Source organism: Microchirus variegatus (assembly GCF_963457635.1).
Source record: "Microchirus variegatus genome assembly, chromosome: 11".
Taxonomy (NCBI): domain Eukaryota; kingdom Metazoa; phylum Chordata; class Actinopteri; order Pleuronectiformes; family Soleidae; genus Microchirus; species Microchirus variegatus.
Window position 1 is genome coordinate 12572255 of NC_139812.1, and position 21440 is coordinate 12593694.

Consider the following 21440-nt stretch of genomic DNA (forward strand, 5'->3'; position numbering starts at 1 on the left):
AGTCAGCAGTTGCCTAAACAGCTGATTGACTGCGGCGCATGGATGATACCGAGGAGGCTGTTGGGAAATGTAGTTCTTCACTCTGTAGTTGCTGCACACTGTTCGTATCAAGCTAGTATTTACTAGCTTGTCACAGCAGTGGGGTAACCCATATGTGTACACCCCAATTTGAAACACACACACACACACACACACACACACACACACACACACACACACACACACACTCACACACACACACACACACACACACACAGTTGATGAGAAACAGCAGTTTAGTCAAATTCAAACGTCTTACCATACGTTGCAGTGTTCTATAGACATACGTGCATCTTCGTGACTGAATTGTCTTAAAAGAAAACCTGAATTCAGAGTTGAGTTAATGTTTTTGTTAAAAGACGAGACAAGCAATATAAGACTACATTCCCCATGTCCCTTGCGACGCTGTCCTTGTTTTGATGACGTAGAACGCACAGCCGTGCTTCTGCACGTCATTTCAGAGAGGACCAGTCAGTCGGTCACGCAGATGCGATGATATTAGTGACTAACAAGGCCGTAGCCGATGCAAAGAGATGCTTTTTTTACTCGTTGAAGTACACCGGGTGCATACAAATGCTATACCGTGCACTGTCGCAATCGTAAAGCGGTAGTTTTATGCCAAATAATTGGCTAATTTGCATCTGACGCGCGGTGTCAACACAAAGGCCTATGTAGCTGGTTAGCATTATCTCCTCAGCTAGCTAGCAAGAGGTTGAACGCCAACCCCTGCTGCAGCGAAGTGACTGGCGTGTCATTTTAATGTTTTATATGTTGCGCAGTTCTGCCGAGAAGACGATTTAGTGTTTTCTTGCCTCTCCGCTATAATGGAGGAAGAGGGTGCAGTGGTCATGCAGCAGAATTTGGACAGGTGAGTTCAAGTGTATGGCTAACATGCTAATGCCAGCTACGTAGCTCTATGTTAAATGTTATTGACAGGAGCGAGGGGAGTCAACATTATTGTCAAATATTCTGAAACTCGTTGACTTAAATGTTTATCATCTCATGCAAACTGCTCACTTTAAACTCTGGTTGGTCAACAATTAACCCTACGTAGGTTTTGTGTTTACATTGTGCAGGTACAGCACATCCACTGTTTCGCCATAAAATGAACAAATCACTATGTTATTTTGTAAGATCGTATAAATGTGAACTTCATTTCAACGTTGTTGACATAATTCTCTTAGGTATGCCTTGTAAACCATAGACTTGAGAAGTTACTGTGTCGTTTGCATTACTGTCAACGTATCTGAGGCCTGATGACTATTGACCTCTAGACAAGGAGGCGACTGTGCTGCTCAGTAATATTTCTGTAATTGTCACGGCCATTGCTAACGTCATAGTGGCTCTAAAAGAGTAAACAGTGGCCTTATCATCTGGTTATAAATGCACTGAATGCTTTTGCAATTTGCTTTTATTCACCAAGTTGTGAACTATTCATATCATTGTCAAACCTTACATAATATCCCAGTTACCTGATAACATATCTGAATTATTTGCATGATCAAACAAGTTCCCAAGAAGAGAAAGTCACATTGAACTTACTCTTAAAACAAGTGGGAGTGAGCTTGCAGTCACCTTTTGGAAGAAGCACTCGCAGTTATCATCACCTGTCACTGGGCAGAAATTGAGAGATATTTTACAGCAAATGAGTGAGACAAACAAAGCAAAATGAACGTAAGAATGAAAGTACTGAGGGGGAATTCCAATATTACTGTCAACTTTCAGTCACACATATACGAGTTTCAGATATAGATGGAAATAATGAAGACAATAATCTCTTTCTAGAAACCAACAAGGCAAACTCGCCTTGGAAATGTGTTCAATAGTCGACTCATTTTTAGGATTGCCACTTGAAGGTATGCCAGTGGTGCTAGAATCCAACACATTTAATTGATTTTGAAAGAGGCCTTCCAGTAATTTCCTCTGGGGTAAATAAAATTATCATTGAACTCTTCATTGCCCCACAGATTATGGAATTTTTCAGCTGGGTTTGGACAATACAGCCCAAAAGGTTACGATTATAAACGTTTTCAAATCACATGATATTGATAATTTTCCTAATAAATGTCAGTTGATCAAAAACGGATTTTGGCCCTGATTAAAAGTTAAAGATTTTGGGTTTAGACATTTTCATGGAGAGAAAATAACAAACACTGTCAAATGTTTGTTTGTACAAAGCATCTATTACCGTACAATTGAAGAAATTATATCAGAATGTAAATTGTAATTTAAGAGATGTAAAGAGACAAAATGCTAAAATAGATCACTTTGCCTTTAATCTAACGTATTTTCTTCACACTGCTAAAATATTATAGCTGTCTAATGTCTGTACACCCAAATGAGTGAATTCCCTTCACAATGGATTTTCCATCATGGTCCTGTGTAGGGGAATCCATTTTTAGGATTGGGGAACTAGTTTGACCAAATTACACACACAATCCTGTCTGCAGTACATTCCTTCAGGGATACCACTGCAGGTTCTAAGCAGTACAAGTTTGGGAATGTTCATCGCTGTAATGTAATTATGCAAACGTTGTAACTTGCAGCACAGTCATGTTAAAAAGTCTTCTGCTTTTTGTATGTGAGGTCAACAGCCAACCACCATAGAGCTATATAGATAACCCTTAGCAAATTAGTATTCTGATCAGCTTCCTTTGTTTTGGCAGCAGCATTAGTTTGTACAGTGAGGCAGTTCTTTGCTAATGCTACTCTTGGGGAAAAAAGTGTTGATGCATCCTGGAAGACATTCAGGGTCACAAGTATGTAATATCACATCACACAGATTAAAGTTACTTTGACAAGTCTCACCAACACATTGGCTCAGTTTGATATGACTAACTTTAAGAGACTTTGTAGAGCACTACTAATGTGCGGTTTCTCATTGTATAGATATGATCAGCATAACCACATAAGGTTATTGGTTTTATATGATGGTGAGACTGGAAGAAATAGTTGCACCCCTCACAAATGGAGAGCGCATTAAAATTTGGGCTTTATGTGGTTACATTTGTGCTGTCTCCAGCAAAAATGTTTCAAGAGGGTTCAGTGTTTTCAGGTACATTTAAGCCATTGCCAGGTGTTAAGCTATACATGTCTGACCAGACTTTTCCATCTTTTGTGTAAGTGGTTGTGAGAGGATTCTGCAGCAATCTAAGCACATTGGTGTGCCATTTCACTCAAAATAGTCTCTCCGGCATTTGATAGCTGGTAGCTAGGCAGAGGCATTTTTAGGAATTTGACACAGCATTTTAAATATCATTATTGAACTTTTACTTTGGAATCATTTCCCAAGCACACTGTAGGGTAGCAGAAAGGAAGGAAGGGTTTGTGAGTTTTGTGAAATGTGCTTTCGCTGTGTGCTGTGGGCGTGTGGCAGAGGCAATAACCCATACAGTGTTTGAGGAGCTGATAGCAGGAAGATGTATGTCATGTCCCCGTGCCCACGGTTGTGTACCTAGCCTCTATCACTGACAAACATAAGGCTCCACAGGCTCTTATCTGGTCTGCCACAAGCAGCCAGCTGCCCCTGCAATGCAGTGTTTCTCAAATGGTTGTCGGAGACATATTTTCACAACAGTCTGACCTTTTTATTAGCTCTTACAAAACCTTGTTTTGTCTTTTGTTGTCTGGATAACTAACACTGTTGTTCTTGTATTAGTGGGTATATAAAAATCTCCTGTGGACTTTTGAATACCCACGGGCTGATACAAATTGATAAAGTTCATGGTTATATTTAAGATTTGGCATAATTCTGGTATTAAATATTATTATTTATAATAATCTAGAGAAAGTGGTATTTTCTTTAAAATATAACAGTTAAATATTGAAGCCCACAGGTGAATCAATAGATAGTCATGCTTTATGTTTTATTCTGGGTTGTTTTGCATAATATGTTCAAGTTGAGTTAAGCCTGCATTTATGAGATCACATAGATACAATTTGCCCTCATGGGTGCACAGTGAAAGAAGTTCTCACCTTGGAGAATACTGCCTTGTCATACTTGAGGATGAGGGCAGTTTGATTTATGACTATGGGCATTATCCAATCAGAAATTAATAGTATTTCAGCAGCTGGTAATCTGCAGCTTGTAGAAACCTGTGCTTAATTGAAATTGGCATCAGTAAAAGCTCTTGTCAAATGATGCAAATTTCTTCAGTGGTTTAGCTAGCAGACTTGAGTTGTGAAAGACACAAACTGAGCTAAGGTTTTCCATTAAAACAAAATTTGTATTGAAATATGACCAATTATATCAAACAGGTAATATAATATGAAATAAAGGCCCCTGGTGAAAAAGATTGAGGTCATAGCCAATCTCCAGTCAGTTAAAGATATACCCAGATTAGCTTTGATCTGACATTTGAGATCGAGATTGGGACATCCCAAAATTGAAGATAGAGTTACAGCGGGGAAAATAATGTTCTATCCACTATCAGATTATGGCCCTATTATGTGGGGTGTGGGATGACACACAATAAAAATACAGTCCTGCACTTCCATAGCTCATCCAAATACCATTCACAGCCCAAGTGGGAGACAGGAGTTTGGCCAATCCATACAGGTAGCTACTGCTCAAAGTTCTGTTACTGCAGCGCTATCTTTTTGTATCAAAGTCACTTTTGGTGATGATGATCGTATAACAATCGTCCATTATTGGTGAGTGGTCTGGTGAGAAAACTAGTGCCTTCTACCCTAGATGTTGAAAAGGTGTTGGTTATATTGCCAATACAAATAAAATCTATTATTGTTTTTATATCATCTCGCAGGTATGATGTCATTATGAATAAAAGGTGTTGGCTTTTAACGTGAGCTGGGGAAAACTATCGTTACCATCTTTTTTTTTATAATTAATAGGCTTATTTTGAGTCAGTTTCCTAACCAAATTGCAGGCATTCTCTGTAAATGGGAGACTTTTGTACACGTGCAGCTTAGGCTTATCTGCCAAGGTGCTCCGTTAAACAGGGTTGAGGCGACATCGAGCTCGAGATTAAAGTATTGCACAGAGGATAGCATTTCAGTGCTGTTGTATTGGGTCCTGTCAGGCTGTGGGGCTGGGTTACAGGAATAGGAGCCAGAGAATTTAAGGGAGCAGTGGGTTTTGTTCTCATCTGTCGTGCTCTTCTGGAGGCGTCCGTCCAGTGTTCTACTCAACTGCATATCTTCACTATGCATAGCTTTATCAATTGCCATTTTCCTTTTCTTATTTGCCAGCTAATGAAAAATGTTGTTTGATGTACTGCCATATAGATTTGAGAATGTTGCAGGTTGCCTACCTGTCAGATGCAAAGTGTAGGATAGGAGTTACAGGGTGAGTTTTGTAAGGATAGTGGACACAAGAGGCTTAATGTTTCCGTCAGACTCAGATTCACCATGTGTGTCTGCCCTGGCCCTTAAACCGGCCATGTTACTCGAGTGCTTCGACCCGAGCGCTCCTCTCCTGCATTGTCATGTTTTATTCAGCATCAGGGGAGTGTTGGAAAAATCTTCCATTGCAGAGAGTCAGCAACCTGAGCAAATAATCCAAGTTGGCCATCCACTGCCTTTCACAGAGGACCCCCTCTACTCCCCTGTGGCTGCTGTAACAACCTAGACCTCAGGATGATGATGACAGAAGGCCACAGATTTGATATCCATTATTCAGCTGTGGGAGCAGTAGGGTTGAAATGTACACAGCATACGATGGTGAGTCAGCTACTAAATACATTGATACCATTTTAGGAAAAAGTGTTAAAGGTGGGCACGAATCTGTCATCATCAACCAAATCATTATGGTAACTTTATTCTTTCCCAATAGCAAGCAGTTTTGAGGAATGCATGGTGGATGGCTCTGTAACAGTCAGGAACCCCAAGGGTGCCAAAAAATAGAACTGTATGGGGCTGGTTATTTTGGAAATTCTCCTAATGGAAACACAAAAAAATATCTACCGTACTGTATCAAACCGAGCTGTTCCATCATGCCAGGCATACCTTCAGTCAGACCAGGTAGACTTGTGCTGCCCTGAACACTCTGCACAAGCGCCACAGATCCCACCCAGGCTAATACCTGGAAAAAATAGAATTAGCCAATACACAGATGAATAAGTCAACTGCAACAAAAACAAGGCAATTTGTTTTGGGAGTGACGAGAAATCCAATTTTATGCTGTATCATCATCTTAAAGAATTTGATAACAAGCTGAACGGGAATCTTTTAACCCCTATTGGAGTGGAGGAGGACACAGCTCTGCTGTGATAATCACGGTCAGTTTTTGATAATTAACATCTTACCCATGACCTTCGATTGGTGTATATAACAGCTCAAAAGAAAAAAAAAAAGAAAAAAGTTGGGTCCACAATGTTGATCTGCATACAGTGGGACACCAGCCTGGTGAACATTTCAGCCAATTATACCATACTGATTAATTATGTAAGCATTATAATGTCACTGTTGGAAATGTTCTGAGTTAAGGTCAAAGGATGTGAATATCAAATTTCCTCCCTATTTTGCAGAGTCAGTTTAATTGGGAGATAGCACAGCAAATGAGCAGGGGAGGGAATAGTGGGAGGAAAATGTACTCTTTCTCATACTTCCATGTAAGTGATAGAATGGATGCTTTACAGTGTTAGAAAGTGTAATGTGGGAGAAGGGGAGAAAAGATGTGATTGGTACTTCTGGGCAGAAGAAGGGCGTTAACATGGTACGATGTCGCCAAAAAGGGGAACAATCACCTCAGTTCGTCTTCATCCTGAGATATCTCCCTCTACTGTCATAATAATAATAATAATTTGTACTCAAATGAATCACACTGTCAATTTGGGGTTTTAGTATGTGTGATTAATTTTAAAAGCGATGTAGCTCAAACTGCAAGAAAATAAGTGGTTTTCTGCCCTTGACATTGATTTTAACAACAAGTACAGCCTGACATTGTGATATGATTTGAAAACTAATGATCTAAAAACTAATTTCCTTGTATTAGTTGTTTCCATCTGACAGAATAAAGGGCCTGTTTTATATGTGCATTGAACACTTCCTGTGGTCAAATATGCTTGACAAGCAGTCGGCATTATGTCTTGTTTGCGAACAGGGATTATGTATTGATCTTGGGTGGTTTCATGCATGGACACTGGTCTAGAGTGATGTTTTGTGTGTGTGTCAAGGCTAGGGCTGCATGATGTGAGCAAAATTTGCGATTTAACACTGGTCAATATCGCGATGACCATATAATTTGTGTTAAATAAGCAAATGTTGAGGTTGTCAGAAGTTCATAAACTCCAGTGAGCACAACAGCTCATTGTAAAATATAGTGTAGAAACCCTTGAGTAAGGAAGCTGTGGACCCTAACGTGTTTTTACTGCAACTTTATTTTCTCTCTCAACACAGGCTACTGTAGGCTGTAGCCAACGCCAAAAACAATATCAACCTGCACTTCAGTTCACTTCATTCTCTTATCTTCGTTCTCTCCCCTCAACACATACACACGCATGCACAGAAGCACACCCACTTCCTGACTCTCTGCCAATCACGGTAACACAAACGGGCACTGTCACGGGTCGCTGACCTGACTGACAGGCATGGTCACGGATCCCAGCAAACCATTTTCAAGTACACCGATGAAGCCTCCAATGAATCCAACAGACCCTTAAAGCCTGACAAAACGGTCCTGTTACACCAGCAAAAGTCCAAAATCAAAAATGTATTCCAAAGCATGTTATTACATCCATAAATGCCCACAGACAGCCACTGCACCATCTCAGTTCCAAAATCTCTCTTACTTCAGTTACACTTGTCACGTTTCAATAATGGCATTGAACACGGAACCTTCGATTGAGACCATGTGACCTATCAGAAGCTTCCCTGTGAGTGTGTTGAAGAGGGCCTTTCCTCATGCGTCTGAAAAATAAACCAATCACAAGCAGCTCTTCCCATGATTGACGTATTTATAAGCAAAGAAGAGCTGAATCCGTGTGAATGCTTACCGTGTGTTACTTTGATGTGTTTTATAATTCAACGTGTCAGGCAGGCAACCATTTGAGACTTTGACAAGGGAAAATGGCCTCACCAACACCTTTTCTTAGTAGTATGCTGAAATAAATGTAATCTAAAACCAGACTCTCAATGAAGGTTAGTCTTGTTCTTCACTTTCTCTACATCAGGGTTTCTCACTCCTGGTCCTGGGGAGCCACTGTCCTGCATGTTTTAGATGTTACCCTGCTCAAACACACCTGATTCAAATGGTTAGCTCATCAGTAAGCTCTGCTGAAGCCTGATAACAAGCCATTTATTTGAATCAGGTGTGTTGCAGGTATCTAGCACAATGTGCCAATGCTCTCACACACGGCTCAATTATGTTTTTTGATTTACAGAGTTAATTGCTGTGCAATGTCAAATAATCTCAGCAGCATATATTACAGGTTTATTCTTCCTCTTACTTTTATTCCTCTTCTGCCAAAAATTTTACTGCAAAACCTGGGGTAGTGTTTTATTTTGAGCAACCATGGTAAAGACAATACAGGCAACAAAGGACAGAGTCAGACAGAGTGGTTATAAATAAGGATCCCTGCCTTTGATCTGTGCAAAGCAGCTCAAAGCTTTTTTTTAATTATTACAATACATTACCAAGGCAAAGAGACTACTCATGAATACTTTGAAGGAGCAAAGGGAAGAGAAGGCAGTATTGACACGTTACAGACACCAAACGCAAAGAACAAACCACCAAGAACAAACAACAATGTAAATGGAACCCATTACCAGTTTAGCTCCTGTAACTAATATTGTGATGATGTGCATTAAGTGGCAGGCATTCAAAGAGAAATTAATTTATACAGTAGTAATTTATTTATAAATGTACAATGTGCATTTTTTGTTTCACCATCTTCATCCCATTGTGTGTATGTTTTTTTGATTTTAGGAGCTGCTGGGTGTGCTTTGCCACAGAGGAGGACGACCGCACAGCAGAGTGGGTGCGACCATGTCACTGCCGTGGCTCCACCAAGTGGGTTCACCAGGCTTGCTTGCAGCGCTGGGTGGATGAAAAGCAGCGGGGCAACAGCACAGCGCGCGTGGCCTGCCCTCAGTGTAATGCAGAATACCTCATCGTCTTTCCTAAATTAGGTGGGTTGCATCTCATAAGGTAAAGAACTGGGGGTTACAACTTTAAAATAGCAAAACGTCTCCTGAAGAGCCACTAGGGATTTAAGTCCAAAGTAAGGGTTTTGAGAGGCCACACGTGAGATAAGTGTAGATGAAAAATGTTGCTAACAGAATAAAATGTATTAATGGTATTTTGGTCCTCGGGTTGAATAGAGCCACTCTTTAGCATGCTGTTTTTCCTTGTTCTTATGAGCTTGAGAAGCTAAGTGGTCATCGCTAAGCGTCTCTGTTTGTGTGTGCACTGGTGCAATTAACAGATTAAATGACAATTTTTATGTGATGAGCTGTTTTAATCAGCCCTCACCATCCCAACCTAATCTTGCCTCCCCACCTCTTTTGCTGTATGAACTTGTGAAATGTATCCATTGCCACATTGAATGACTGCTTTACTCAACTGACGTCCTCTGGCCTGCTACTATTTAGTAATGATCCTACATTTTTGTTCCCATTCATTTGTTTATTTGTCCTCATCTCAACAATAAGAACATTGAGAGCCTTGACTCTTTTTTTTTTTTTACAATTTCAAATGGGTTAAAGCAGTTAAGCAGTCACTTGAAATACATGCGGAGAGGCATTCTAATGCCAGGTATATAGTGAAGGGCCATAACATAACTCATACATTTCAGTTTAATCTACTGTACGCAATGACTTTCATTTTCCACCAGCTGTCAACAATGAAACAACAGTATTGAGCAAATATCCGTGAAATAGACTGCTGGGGCTCCTGGTGAGGGTCCTCTTAATAGTTGCTGTTTGTAACTGCACCCAAAGGTCTGAGAGATTTCCAGTTTGTCTTGCCGGAGTGCATGTTTGTTTACTCTGGAGCCAGCATAGGTTCTGTGGTGATGTGGGTAAATATTTCCTCTCAGCCTGTCGAGGAACTGAAGTGTGCTCACGTGATACACAGCCCAACTCCTGGCTGATTGATCAGCAGCAGTTTAGAGAAGCATTTGCTTCAATTATCTTGACACGTCAGAGTGACGAGGGCTCCGTTTGTTCCCAAACACAAGCTATGACTCATGTTATGAAAATACACGCTATTCTGCATGCTCGTTCTGCCAGCGACTGCTCAGTTTTCAGTTTCTGTCCGTCTCCGATCCCCCTCATACCTCCCGTGTCCTGTCGTCACTTCTTGGTTACATTGACATTTGTGGTGAAAAAATATTCAGTGCATGGCAGAAAAATAATGTCAGTCCACCATGAGGTAAAGCTGTCACATTTTCCAAAAATCAAATTTGAATGAATATTACATGACATGTTATTCCTGCAAATATATGTGGATATTCCCTCACGAGGACGGCTTAGTTTGTTTGTGTCCTCCATTTTAACGAGATATCTTAAGGTTAAGAAGTTAACCCGGGTTCTGAGAACAACACAACTGCTTGATTTGATCTAAGGTCCAGCTGCGCTCATTGGGCCTCTGCAAGAAAGACCACGCGGTAATTACTTCATATGGTGTTATGGGCTTTTAGGCTGTACATTTTGAACTCCAAAGGCTCAAACTGTTTGTTCAAATTTTGAATGAATATCTACATTTAGGACAAAGAAAATGACAGCCCTGCCCATGAGCACTTACACATATGTAAGGTGAATAGTGCACCAGTTATCTTTTTAATCTCAAAGAAAGGGAAGATGCAATTTGGAACAGGGACTGGCCACAAGACGTGAGTCTGCAGAAGGACCGGCCTGGCTGGTAAACAGGCTCATGTTTATTTATAGTGACCGAGGCTGTGCTGTCACTCACACTGGTGCTATAAGCAGATGGCAGCTCAGCTTCTTTAGACACTTCCTCCTTAGAAAATAGCCCTGTATATGTCAGCTTCTCCCTCTGAGAGCAGAGTTTTGGCACTTTGCTGGTTGCTGGGTGTTTGCAAATATTTCTCTACGCCATGGTGCGTGACCTTAAACATATACAACGTGTATGAACCATTACGTGCAGAAACATACCTTTTATCATTTCCTACCCTAAACGCAAGAGAAAAAGATAAACAAACGGTTTAGGGATGCAATGATTAACGGATCTCTAAATGAATTGTCATTTATTTTAACACTTGATTAAGTGTTTTTTTTTATATAATTGAAACACACTCTCGGGTTTGGATTCTATCAGTTTTATTTGGGGGAGCACAAGTCTGTGCTGCTGTACTGTGAGCCTGTCGAGGAAAAGACTCTTTTTTAAGTCAGATATGTTATTTTTTTAACCATTCTGTACCATGTAAAATATGATTAGTTTATTATGGTCTACATCTTTAATTTCACAAAGGTTAAACACAGAAATAGGACAGTGGAAGAGTAAATTGGAAAAGGAAGTTGTCACTTAAGCTGATAAAAATAATTCTATTTCTATAAATAAACAATGCTCTGACAACAAAAAAAACGAATTTTCTCCCAACGGATGAGTTTCACAGAAATTTGTAATGATTCATTTACATAGAGCTAGTTAAGTAAACCTGAGAGGCATCTTCTCTACCACAGCGAAACATGTCAGACACGGATGCTGAGGGAACCATGATGCTGGATGTCTTTGGTAGAGTAGAGTCGGAGTGAAATTGGGTCAAGTGAAGAGCTGACGGAGCTCATCCAAAAGCTGAAAGGAGATGAGTGGGGTGATGCTGCCGCTCTGCTGTTGAAACTAGGAAATCACAGATGTCCTTCAATGTGTCACTGTGTTTTTTAAAAGCTGCTGTTTGTTTTGTTGTATTTTAGCGAACTTCCTGTCTTGTTTCTTCCATAAGTTCTCTCCTCTCTCTCAACCACACATCACCTCATGAAGGTGTTTGGTGAGAGGGGGGCACGTTTATTAACAGCCTTACCTCCTATAGTTCGTTCAACTGTCTGTGGAGTTTAAAATCCCTTAGATGTTTTACAACTCTACATTAGATGTCTGATTGGGCAGGTTGTGCCTTAAGATGCAATCCTTTCCTGCAGAGCACTACATGCAAATAATGCTAATTAGCATATTTGGCCTGACATGACCTAAAAGCAAGACGTGCTCTTGGTATACCACATATATTTGATTTTATTGTTAGTTTTAGGGTTAGATTTAAATTTCCATTCATTTTCTGTAATATTTATTTATTATTCAGTGAATACTATACGTTACTATAGTGTCTGGAACAACATATTTGTCCCACATCTGTATTCACTGGTTAGACAGAACGCACCAAGAAGTGTATTACTCTACAGCAGGGTTTCTCACTCCTGGTCCTGGGGAGCCTCTGTCCTGCATGGTTTAGGTGTTTCCCTGCTCCAACACACCTGATTATTGGAAAATAATCAGGTATCAGGGTATTTCAAATAAATGGGTCGTTATCAGGCTTCAGCAGAGCTTACTGACGAGCTGACCATTTGAATCAGGTGTGTTGGAGCAGGGAAAAACATCTACAACATGCAGGACACTACAGAATCTACTCTACAGTTTCTTGTTTTTTATGACCATTTCTGATGGTAATGCACGAGTGTACATTTCTCCACGTTTTACCTGAGATTCTATTAAGTAACATTGGTCAAGACTGGAGCTGCAGGAGACACGAGGCTCAAAGTGAGCAGGACTACAGCGTCGTCTGTTTTGCTGCATCATTGCTGCAGTGTTTCTTTTTTTATATTCCGTCCATGCGTTTTTTATTATAGCTTTACAGACTCGGTCATACCTTTATATTTATGATTTGCGTGTTGTTCAGACAAGCAGTCGCTGTACTGTCTTTATTTTGAATATACTGTGATTTTACCGACTTGGCCTATGAACCTATGGTATTGAGCAGCTTTAACCAGTCCTCAGAATAATAGCAATTTCACAGATTGGTGACAGCACTTGGATGATGGCTTTTAATTTGAGTGATGGTGGCAAAGTAGTGGACAGGTAGAGACCGGGAGCACTGTTGGGAAGCTGCTACACTAGTTATTTTGTAATGGTTGCCGCTGAGGCCAGCTCACTTCTACAGGTATGACAGGCATTACTCATGCTTGCCTCGCTTGGTTGGACTCTTGCCTGCCACCAGATTAGATGGAGGTTGATTTGGAAGCCACAGATCAACATTTCTATTAACCTAGGTTTTGATTGTTTTCACTGGCAATGCAAGTAATACTGCAGCCCACTAAGAGCAGTGTAGCTGTGTGATGTCCTGGCCACCAGCACCTGCTGCAGAGCCAAAGCCAACCTATCATGCAAATTTTGGCTGGCAATACACCACAGAGGGTGGTGTGTCCTTGCTGCTTTGTCTTTACACACTCATTCCCTAGCGAGAATAAACAAGCCAGCTGGAACAGTGTATGGAGCCTGTGTGCCTATTACTAAAGACCTGCAGTTGCACTTTTCCCTTCTCTCCTTTACTTCCCCTTCCCTCCTGTTAAATTATTTTAATTATGAAATCTGTTGCCAATGACCGAAATGAATTGCTCGGCTCAGTCTTGCCAGTGGACATTAGGGGCGACCTGGTTCTCTTTAGCAGCGATGTCGTAGTGCTTAGGCAGGGTGAAAGCGGAAGAGATTCCAACGATGTCATCAAAACATGCCGTATTAATGTGCTCAAGCCCAGCAAGATCATTCTGGATGGTAAACACAGATGCAGTAAAAAGGGAGCTTTGGAAAGCATCATGATGGCAGTAGACAGGAGAGGGCCACTATTTTTTTTATAGCTACTTAAGAAGTAAGTGTGATAGTTCCGTTGTTAGTTAAATAGCTTTAAAAGTGCCAAATGCTTCTTGGGCTTCTTCCTCAACAAGTGGGTTGGAGTGCTGCTGAGAGAGATCTCTCTCGCATGAGCTGCTTAAAATACTACACAGAACTGTGCCCCAAACTCGTAGCTGTACTCGGCTATAGAAATAGGTTGACGGCTAACAGTGGCTGAATTGTACACAACTTGTGGCAGGTACTTATGGGTAACAGCCTGATGGTGGCCAGGCTGTACAAACAGCTTCATAAAGCCCATCCTATGTTCACACTGTAAAAAAAAACATGTCCAAAAATGACCACTGACTGAGCCTTGGAATGATTTTGGAAAGCTGCTGCTTTTTTACACTCGATATATAGGCTAATGTTAAAGTCAATCTCTCACCACGTTGGTTTTCTATGCAATACATCCTCTGAGGTGTTCACAGTCACTCGATCAACATCAAAATAACTCTGAGATGGTCGGCCACCCGTGCCAATAATCCCTCCTACCAGCAGCCTGTGACGATCTGCAACACAGTCAGTCGTCCTAAGCTTAAAGTGATGAAAGCGCTCTGTTCTTTGTGCTATCTTTGTACGCCAGCCTTACTGCAACAGCAAATAGGACGGTTATCAGTGTTGCGATGAAATGACCAGAGGAGAAAGTGTTCTTTAAACAAGTCCTGCTTTCACAATGACTCAGCACTGTTTTATTTCCTCTTTTATTACTCATCTCTACAGAGAAATGTCAAAAATCCTATTTTACAAAACTGTGACCCTAAATGTCACACATCAAGTCGCTGGGACTCTGACCACTTATTAATATTTTCCTGCCCGATACATCTATTAATTTAAGAGGAAATGTTTCAACACCCATGCTTCAAGATTATATTTAAATTTAGTCCATATTTGAGTTGTGAGCCAGAGGCAACAGCTTCAAAATTCAAACCTAAGGCAAGAGTTAACAAACTTTTACACTTCACCATAAAACACAAACTACTTTTAAGGAGATATTTTTTTGTTTGTTTTTTTTGCTAAATATTTACTCTCACTAACTGCCAGGTGTATTTGTTGATTGGCAAACAGACCCATCCTGTTCAGCCAGCACCATACACGTATACCAACAACTGATTTTAAACACAAATTACTTTTTTGGAGCTATTTTCAAATATTCACAAATTCGGCTAACCTTGCTGCTTCCCACAGTACCCAGAAGAGAGGTCTATAGAAGGCAGACTTTAGGGATTTTTTGTATTTTCATTTTAATAAGAATGGTAAAACTACTGCTTAAAAACTTAAGAACTTATGCTAGCTGGCTAGGTGCAGCTAGTAACATCTGTTTTGTCACAGTCAAACTTCCCATAAGCTGTTTTTAGCGAGGAAAATAAAAAAGGTTGGGTAAAATCAGGAAATAATTTTGTCCCAATTTTAACAGCATATATGAGAATGGAAAGCCTGGCTGTTAATAATAATAAGGGTAATAAAGGGCTATATGATCAGTCAGTGACATAAATCTCTCCTGTGAAACACCCAGAACTGTTTCTAGTTTGGCAGAACATCGTGTCTATGTTGGCCGACACATCAGTGATGATCATGTAAACGAGATGGAGCAGAAAATAGGTAATAGGCCCTTTAAACCCTGACAGCTGTGTGCTGCTGATCTCGTCATGGAACTGCGTCACATCCCCACTGCTGTGTTCTGTGCCTGGTTCCACTGGTTAGCATCCTGCTCTCCTCCCACCGACTCCTGGGCGAGTTATTAATAGCACATGGATGAGTCTGTCTGAGCGAGGAAATCAGGTTGTCTTCCTGTTAAATATTACATGATTTCCCTGGAGTCGTTTTGGAATGCCAGAGAGGAGGGTGTAGCAAACTTTTTTGTTTGTTTTTTTTCTAAGATCTTGCTCAAGGCAAGTTTGGATTGAAGATTAATCCTCATTAGTTGTCGAGAATTGGCCCAGTTATTTTTAATCTGGGTGGAACCTGCCTGAGAGGCTTCTCCCAGTCTGTCAATAAAGCACAAGGTGTGCACCCATACCTGTCATGCTTCAAACTCTGGTAAAGCCTTCAGGAACAAACTGAACGCATTGCTGCTGTTTTGTTTTCTCTTGTTGTAAATCACATGACCACACATTTCATGTCTTCATTTCTTTGACTATTTTAAAGATACTTTTTGGTTGCAGGTCACAGTGTTGTGTAGTTCCTGCTTGACTTGACCTGTCAGTGTGACTTCTTTATAGAGTCATGTAAGCTGCTTCCTCTCTTTTTAGAGTTTGTCTAATCATGACCCCTGCTTTATAAACACTCTCTGTTTATTAGCTGGTGTTGATGTTGAATCTGTGTGTTACCGATAGCACCTTATACTTTTCTTTACTGCACATCCATGTTTTTATATATGAATGTTAGATTAATGGGTGGATAACAAACAAAGGTATTTGGCTGCTTGCAGACATGTTCCTGTTTCACTTAAAAGAGGAGCACCATCAAACACTAGATACTTTGAAATTAAAGCTGTACCATGTCCCATTTCTTAGCTCTTCGCCTTTTCTCCTTCAGGTCCGGTGGTCTACGTGCTGGACCTCGCTGACCGGCTCATCTCTAAGGCAGGACCCTTTGCGGCTGCTGGCATCATGGTGGGCTCCATCTACTGGACTGCCGTCACATACGGAGCTGTGACTGTCATGCAGGTCGGACCAATGATGAGAACCTGCACATTAAATGTATACTTGGTATTAGTCATATCTGTTTTTATGGAGGTTTACAAAGCTGTAGATGATGTGCATGTGGTTGAGTCATAATCACCTGATGTGTTAAGTGCTTTGAGTGGTCAAGACTAAGAAAAACAGACCATCATTAACACTGACTTAACACAGACACGTGCTGTCACTCATAGCTGCAAGCAGGGACGGAAAGAAAAACACTTATTACTTAATAAAATTCAAAGTCATCAATATCTAAAGAACATGTGAACTGCTTTTCTCTCACTTAGACAACGTTTTCTGACTGGAAACTGAAGTTTGTCTCTCCTCGCACCACAGTCCATCAAGAAAAGCAGCGATTTTACATCATGGCACACAGTTGTTAGTCCACTGTTGCCTCCATCAGTAAGTTCAAATGTGTTTGAAAGTCTTTACCAAAGGCAGCAGTAGACCTGCAGTTAAGCCTCATGTTAAGCAGCTAAGACTTATTTTTCCTTCTGTCCCTGCTGGTGGCCATGTTATCAGCAAGTGTTCACAGAAATCAGTGTCAATACCTCATATACAACCACAACTTCAACAAACCTGAAGAATCCCTCAGAATAAAGTTGAACCAGTGGTCGTTAGTTTTTCCACTTAAACTCTGCTCTCTGGTGTCCAGGTGGTGGGTCATAAAGAGGGCCTGGATGTCATGGAGCGAGCCGACCCCTTGTTCCTGCTCATTGGCCTGCCCACCATCCCCGTCATGCTGATCCTCGGCAAGATGATCCGCTGGGAGGACTATGTCCTGCGTCTGTGGAGGAAGTATTCGAACAAACTGCAGATCCTCAACAGTATCTTCCCAGGTCAGGACGCACAGTCAATAATCCAGGAATAATGTTTTTCTTTTAAAACCCTGTGGAAAATGACATTCAAACTGAGTTCAGATGTAAAGACGTTAAAAACAATTGTTAATTATGTCTTCAACTTGTTCAAGAGGAGGTTATCATGATATAAACAAATGCAGATGTTTTTTTTGGTGGCTAAAAGGAGCTCAGTCGGTTCAAAAATATACAGTTTGACGAAAACAGTTTGTTGCTCATCCGTTCAGGGATCGGCTGCCCAGTTCCGCGGATCCCCGCAGAGGCCAGCCCCCTCGCAGACCACGTGTCGGCCACGCGGATCCTGTGCGGCGCCCTCGTCTTCCCCACCATCGCCACCATCGTCGGGAAGCTCATGTTCAGTAGTGTCAACTCCAACCTGCAGAGGACCATCCTGGTGGGTTTCACTCGCACAACATGACTCTGCAATCGATATCAACCTGGCTGTCACACATGATTTAGGAATGGGACGATGTGAGAATCTGATGATATGACGAGCACCTACGTAGAGGAGGTGTATTACACATTTCCCATATCTGGACAGAAAACAGCCAGTAAGTGTGTGGTCATCGAGGAAGCTGGAGTCCAGATGCAGACATCTATGACACAGAACCACATTCAGAACTTCATCTTCTTCTATTTGTGCTGCAGAAATAAATATACTCGTGTTTATGGGATGCAAGCATATTTCAGTTAATGTGATGCGAGGTTATGTTGTGACACAGCTTTTCAGTGAGATCTTCTCGACTTTTGGGGGGGAAACATTGGACTTAAATTGGCTCTTTTTGTGTGTGTTTTTTTTTCTGCACAGGGAGGCATCGCCTTTGTTGCCATCAAGGGAGCGTTTAAGGTTTACTTCAAACAGCAGCAGTACATGAGGCAAGCCCACCGTAAGATCCTCAACTTCCCTGAGCAGGAGGAAGCCTGAGGAGGAGGAGGGAGGCACTGCTGTCCAGAGGGAGGGAGGAAGGCTGGATGGACATATGGACAAAACACACACACACACTCACACACACTGGGAGGGGATGACAACGTCAGACCCAGAGAGGGAAGTGACTTTAGATCAGCATTATCCTCATTTATCTGCTCCCCAAAGATCCACACCTCTGCCATCACCCGCTGTTTTTAATCTTCTGATGCGTTTTTTTGTGTGTTGGATGAAGACGGATCAGACAGATGGAAACACTCACACAGACACACTCTCTAACTACATGAAGAACTTGTGCAGAGTGGATGTCACATAACTAATAACTGTTGTGAACTTAACTATATTTTAAAGGAAGAGAGAGAGAGAAAAAAACGTGGGGCTGGTGTAATTATAAAATTTTATATTAATAATAAATGATTATTTTATAATGTTTATTTTGCAGATTTAAAAAAGAAAAGAATCCCCTTTGCCAATGTTAGAGGGTTCATTTGAATGAGGAAACAAGAGTTTAGTGTGTGGAATGTGTTAATGATTAAACAATAAAACATGTGAAACAGTTGAATCACGACGCAGTCATGAAGAAAACGTCCTGAGCTCCTGACGCTGACCACACATCAGTAGATTTAGTGTTTCCTTTGCATACATTGGCAGTGTGTTCACGTCGTGTAGCTGTTTTATCTGTGGAGTGTATAAAAGCACCTTTTTTTGAGCCCCTGTTGCCATGACACCGTCTTCACCAGCTGTGTGGACTTCTTTTTGCATTGACGGGATAACACGTTTTTTTTATTTATTTTTTTTAAAGCCTTGTGTGACATCGGACATGCTGATCATTGTGTGAATCTGTCTGTTTTTCCTGCTTATTTAAGGTGAATTTTTTTTTTCTTCTTCTCATCATCTGGACTGAGTCAGGACAGGCTGTTGTTGGAGCAGACAGAAGGCAGAGATGATTTTTAAAAAATTAGTAATTAAAGCAGCCGACACGCTTTCTTCTTCCACCCCTGACCACAGAAATGAAAGAGTACACGATAAATGGGGCACTGTTTGTCACAACCTGATGAAGATAAATTAATATAATATAATCTGCATTTGAGCTAATCAAATATGATTAAGTTTTTGTGAAGCGAGTCTTCAGTCTCGTTCTGCGTTGACATGTAAAGGTTTGTTTTAATAATGTAAAGAACTGTTTTGATTCCTTCAGTGGCAAAGTTTGTTTTTGCTGCTTTCTGCCTGAGAGCCAAAAGTATGTGACTTCCTGTGAGGAGGCGGGGCTTCGAGCCGACCACTCTGAACATGTGAACTGTGCCTGCTTCACTCATACACACACACACACACCCACCCCACTCCTCCCACAGCATATCCATGAAAAAAAAAAAGCGTCCACTCTGCCAAAAACAAGTGTGAACCGTGTTGTACAGCTGTGGCTTCAGACTCTAGAGTTTAATGGTATCAGTTCTGTGAATAAATGTATTTTTCCAAAAACTCTCGAGCGTGTGCGTGAGTCACTGAGGAAACAAAACACAAGGCTCCATTTAGTCGTTTATTAATTATAAATGCATAACGAAACAAAAGTCAAAACATCCCGCGCGTCATCCACCCACGAAAACCAGCCAGCCAATCACAGTCCTGTGTTGACATGCAGAAATAATATATAATAATAATAAAAAAAAAACACTTCTGATTTCCTTAATGTAAACCAAACACTTGGTACTTCACAAGGTTAACAGTGCACGGCCCAAACAAGCCTGATATGTAAAGATGCCAGTTTCTTTTTGAACAGTGTGTGGAAACTGCTTTGTCACTGTTAAAGAAAGCCTGCAGCATGACACTGCAGTTTTTTTTAGGAGTTCCTAATGAAAAGGGGGTCTAACTTTGTCAAATAAAATCAATAGTTGGGACTCAGTAAAATGCTGGAAAACATTGAAGAACCTTTTAAAAAAATCTGTGAAAGCTGCGATGAACTGGACCTGAGAATAGGTTTAGTGAGGGGGGGGTGAGCACCTGAGAGCAGGTCACGCTTTACACGACACTGTCATCAGTTATTATGTGGATGCAGCCGCTCGCTCCTCCTCCTCACACTGTCCACATGGTGAAGTTTATTGCTTTGAGACGTGCATAAATTCAAAGAGAGAAAACCCAGACCGTTTTCTCTTAACCTCCCGCAGACACCGACATGCAACAGGTCCTTTTTTTAAAAACCTATAATAAGAGCCAGTGCACAGTCTAGTCGTTCTTTTGAGGGATAAAAGGAGAGAGAGAAGGGGAGGTGGGGGGGTTAAGATCTTTCAGGAGAGAGGCTCAGTGCAGCCACATACAAAGTTAAGTGATGTCTCCACGGAAAAAAGGCACAAGCTGCAGCAAGACTGAGTCGAGAATGACGTTTTTCGTACAGCAAATTAAATGGTTCAGTCGTTATTTTCTTTTTTTTGTCGCAGGTTTTTTTTCTATAAAAGAATTACTGTGCATGACAGGTTGAAGTGATTTTATATTTTAATCATTTACTAATAAAATTAAATGTAAATAAAACAAAAAGAAAAAAACAGCATGGAGGTGTGTGTGCGCCCCTGAGATGTCTGAATTACATACTACTGTAAAATGTAATTTAAAAAATAAAAACTACATCCACAGGCAGAATTATTTAAAAAGAAACAGCTCTTCAAAGGATCCCAACATGTTACCAGTTTCCAAACCAAACAAAAACAAAACAAAAAAGAGTCAAAAACTGAGGATTAAAACTGTCGTCGTGTGTGAGCTTGAATGAAATCGACCGACATAGCATCTTTCTTTTTTTTTTAAAGATAATATTTTCAGGAGAGTTGTGGCGCCTCAGAAACACACTGCAAACATATATGTCAGAGAAATTTAAAAAAAAGAAAGAAGAGAAAGAAGACCTTCATGACCTCTACAGCCAGGTCAGCACAATCACAATAAAGCAGCTCATCTGTGTATTCTTTAAATAAAACGCCTCCTTATGTGAAGCTTCTGGAGTTACACTTTCTCTAAAAGGCCCGCGTCTTTTTTTTTTTTTTTTTTTTGCACGTGTGTTTTATAGGTTGTTTCTATTTCCTCTACAACAACCGACCGGGTATTGTGAAGCGTGAGGGCGTCCAGTCTCCTCTCAGAGACGTGAGAACATGGAGGCGAGT

The 21440-nt window shown here is 40.9% G+C and overlaps 1 protein-coding gene across 2 annotated transcripts; it reads left to right on the forward strand.

Annotated features, from left to right (window-relative positions):
* The first annotated feature begins 527 nt into the window (after window positions 1-527).
* Window positions 528-19721, forward strand: marchf5 (membrane-associated ring finger (C3HC4) 5). Of its 2 annotated transcripts, none has more exons than XM_083897773.1 (6): window positions 528-907; window positions 8924-9126; window positions 16370-16533; window positions 17171-17354; window positions 17600-17766; window positions 18181-19721. In XM_083897773.1, the coding sequence occupies exons 1-6, from the start codon at window positions 864-866 to the stop codon at window positions 18295-18297; spliced, it is 879 nt and encodes a 292-aa protein (XP_083753899.1). In that variant the 5' UTR covers window positions 528-863; the 3' UTR covers window positions 18298-19721. The 2 variants fall into 2 exon arrangements, with proteins under 2 accessions (XP_083753899.1, XP_083753900.1); XM_083897774.1 differs by having other exon boundaries at window positions 16370-16500.
* Window positions 19722-21440: the final 1719 nt, after the last annotated feature.

Excerpts from the sequence above, each read along its gene's own strand:
- marchf5 (XM_083897773.1), top strand. The coding sequence starts at position 864 with ATGGAGGAAGAGGGTGCAGTGGTCATGCAGCAGAATTTGGACAG. Across the intron at positions 908-8,923 it reads ATGCAGCAGAATTTGGACAG|GAGCTGCTGGGTGTGCTTTG; the intron begins GTGAGTTCAAGT and ends TTTTGATTTTAG. Across the intron at positions 17,355-17,599 it reads CCTCAACAGTATCTTCCCAG|GGATCGGCTGCCCAGTTCCG; the intron begins GTCAGGACGCAC and ends TCATCCGTTCAG.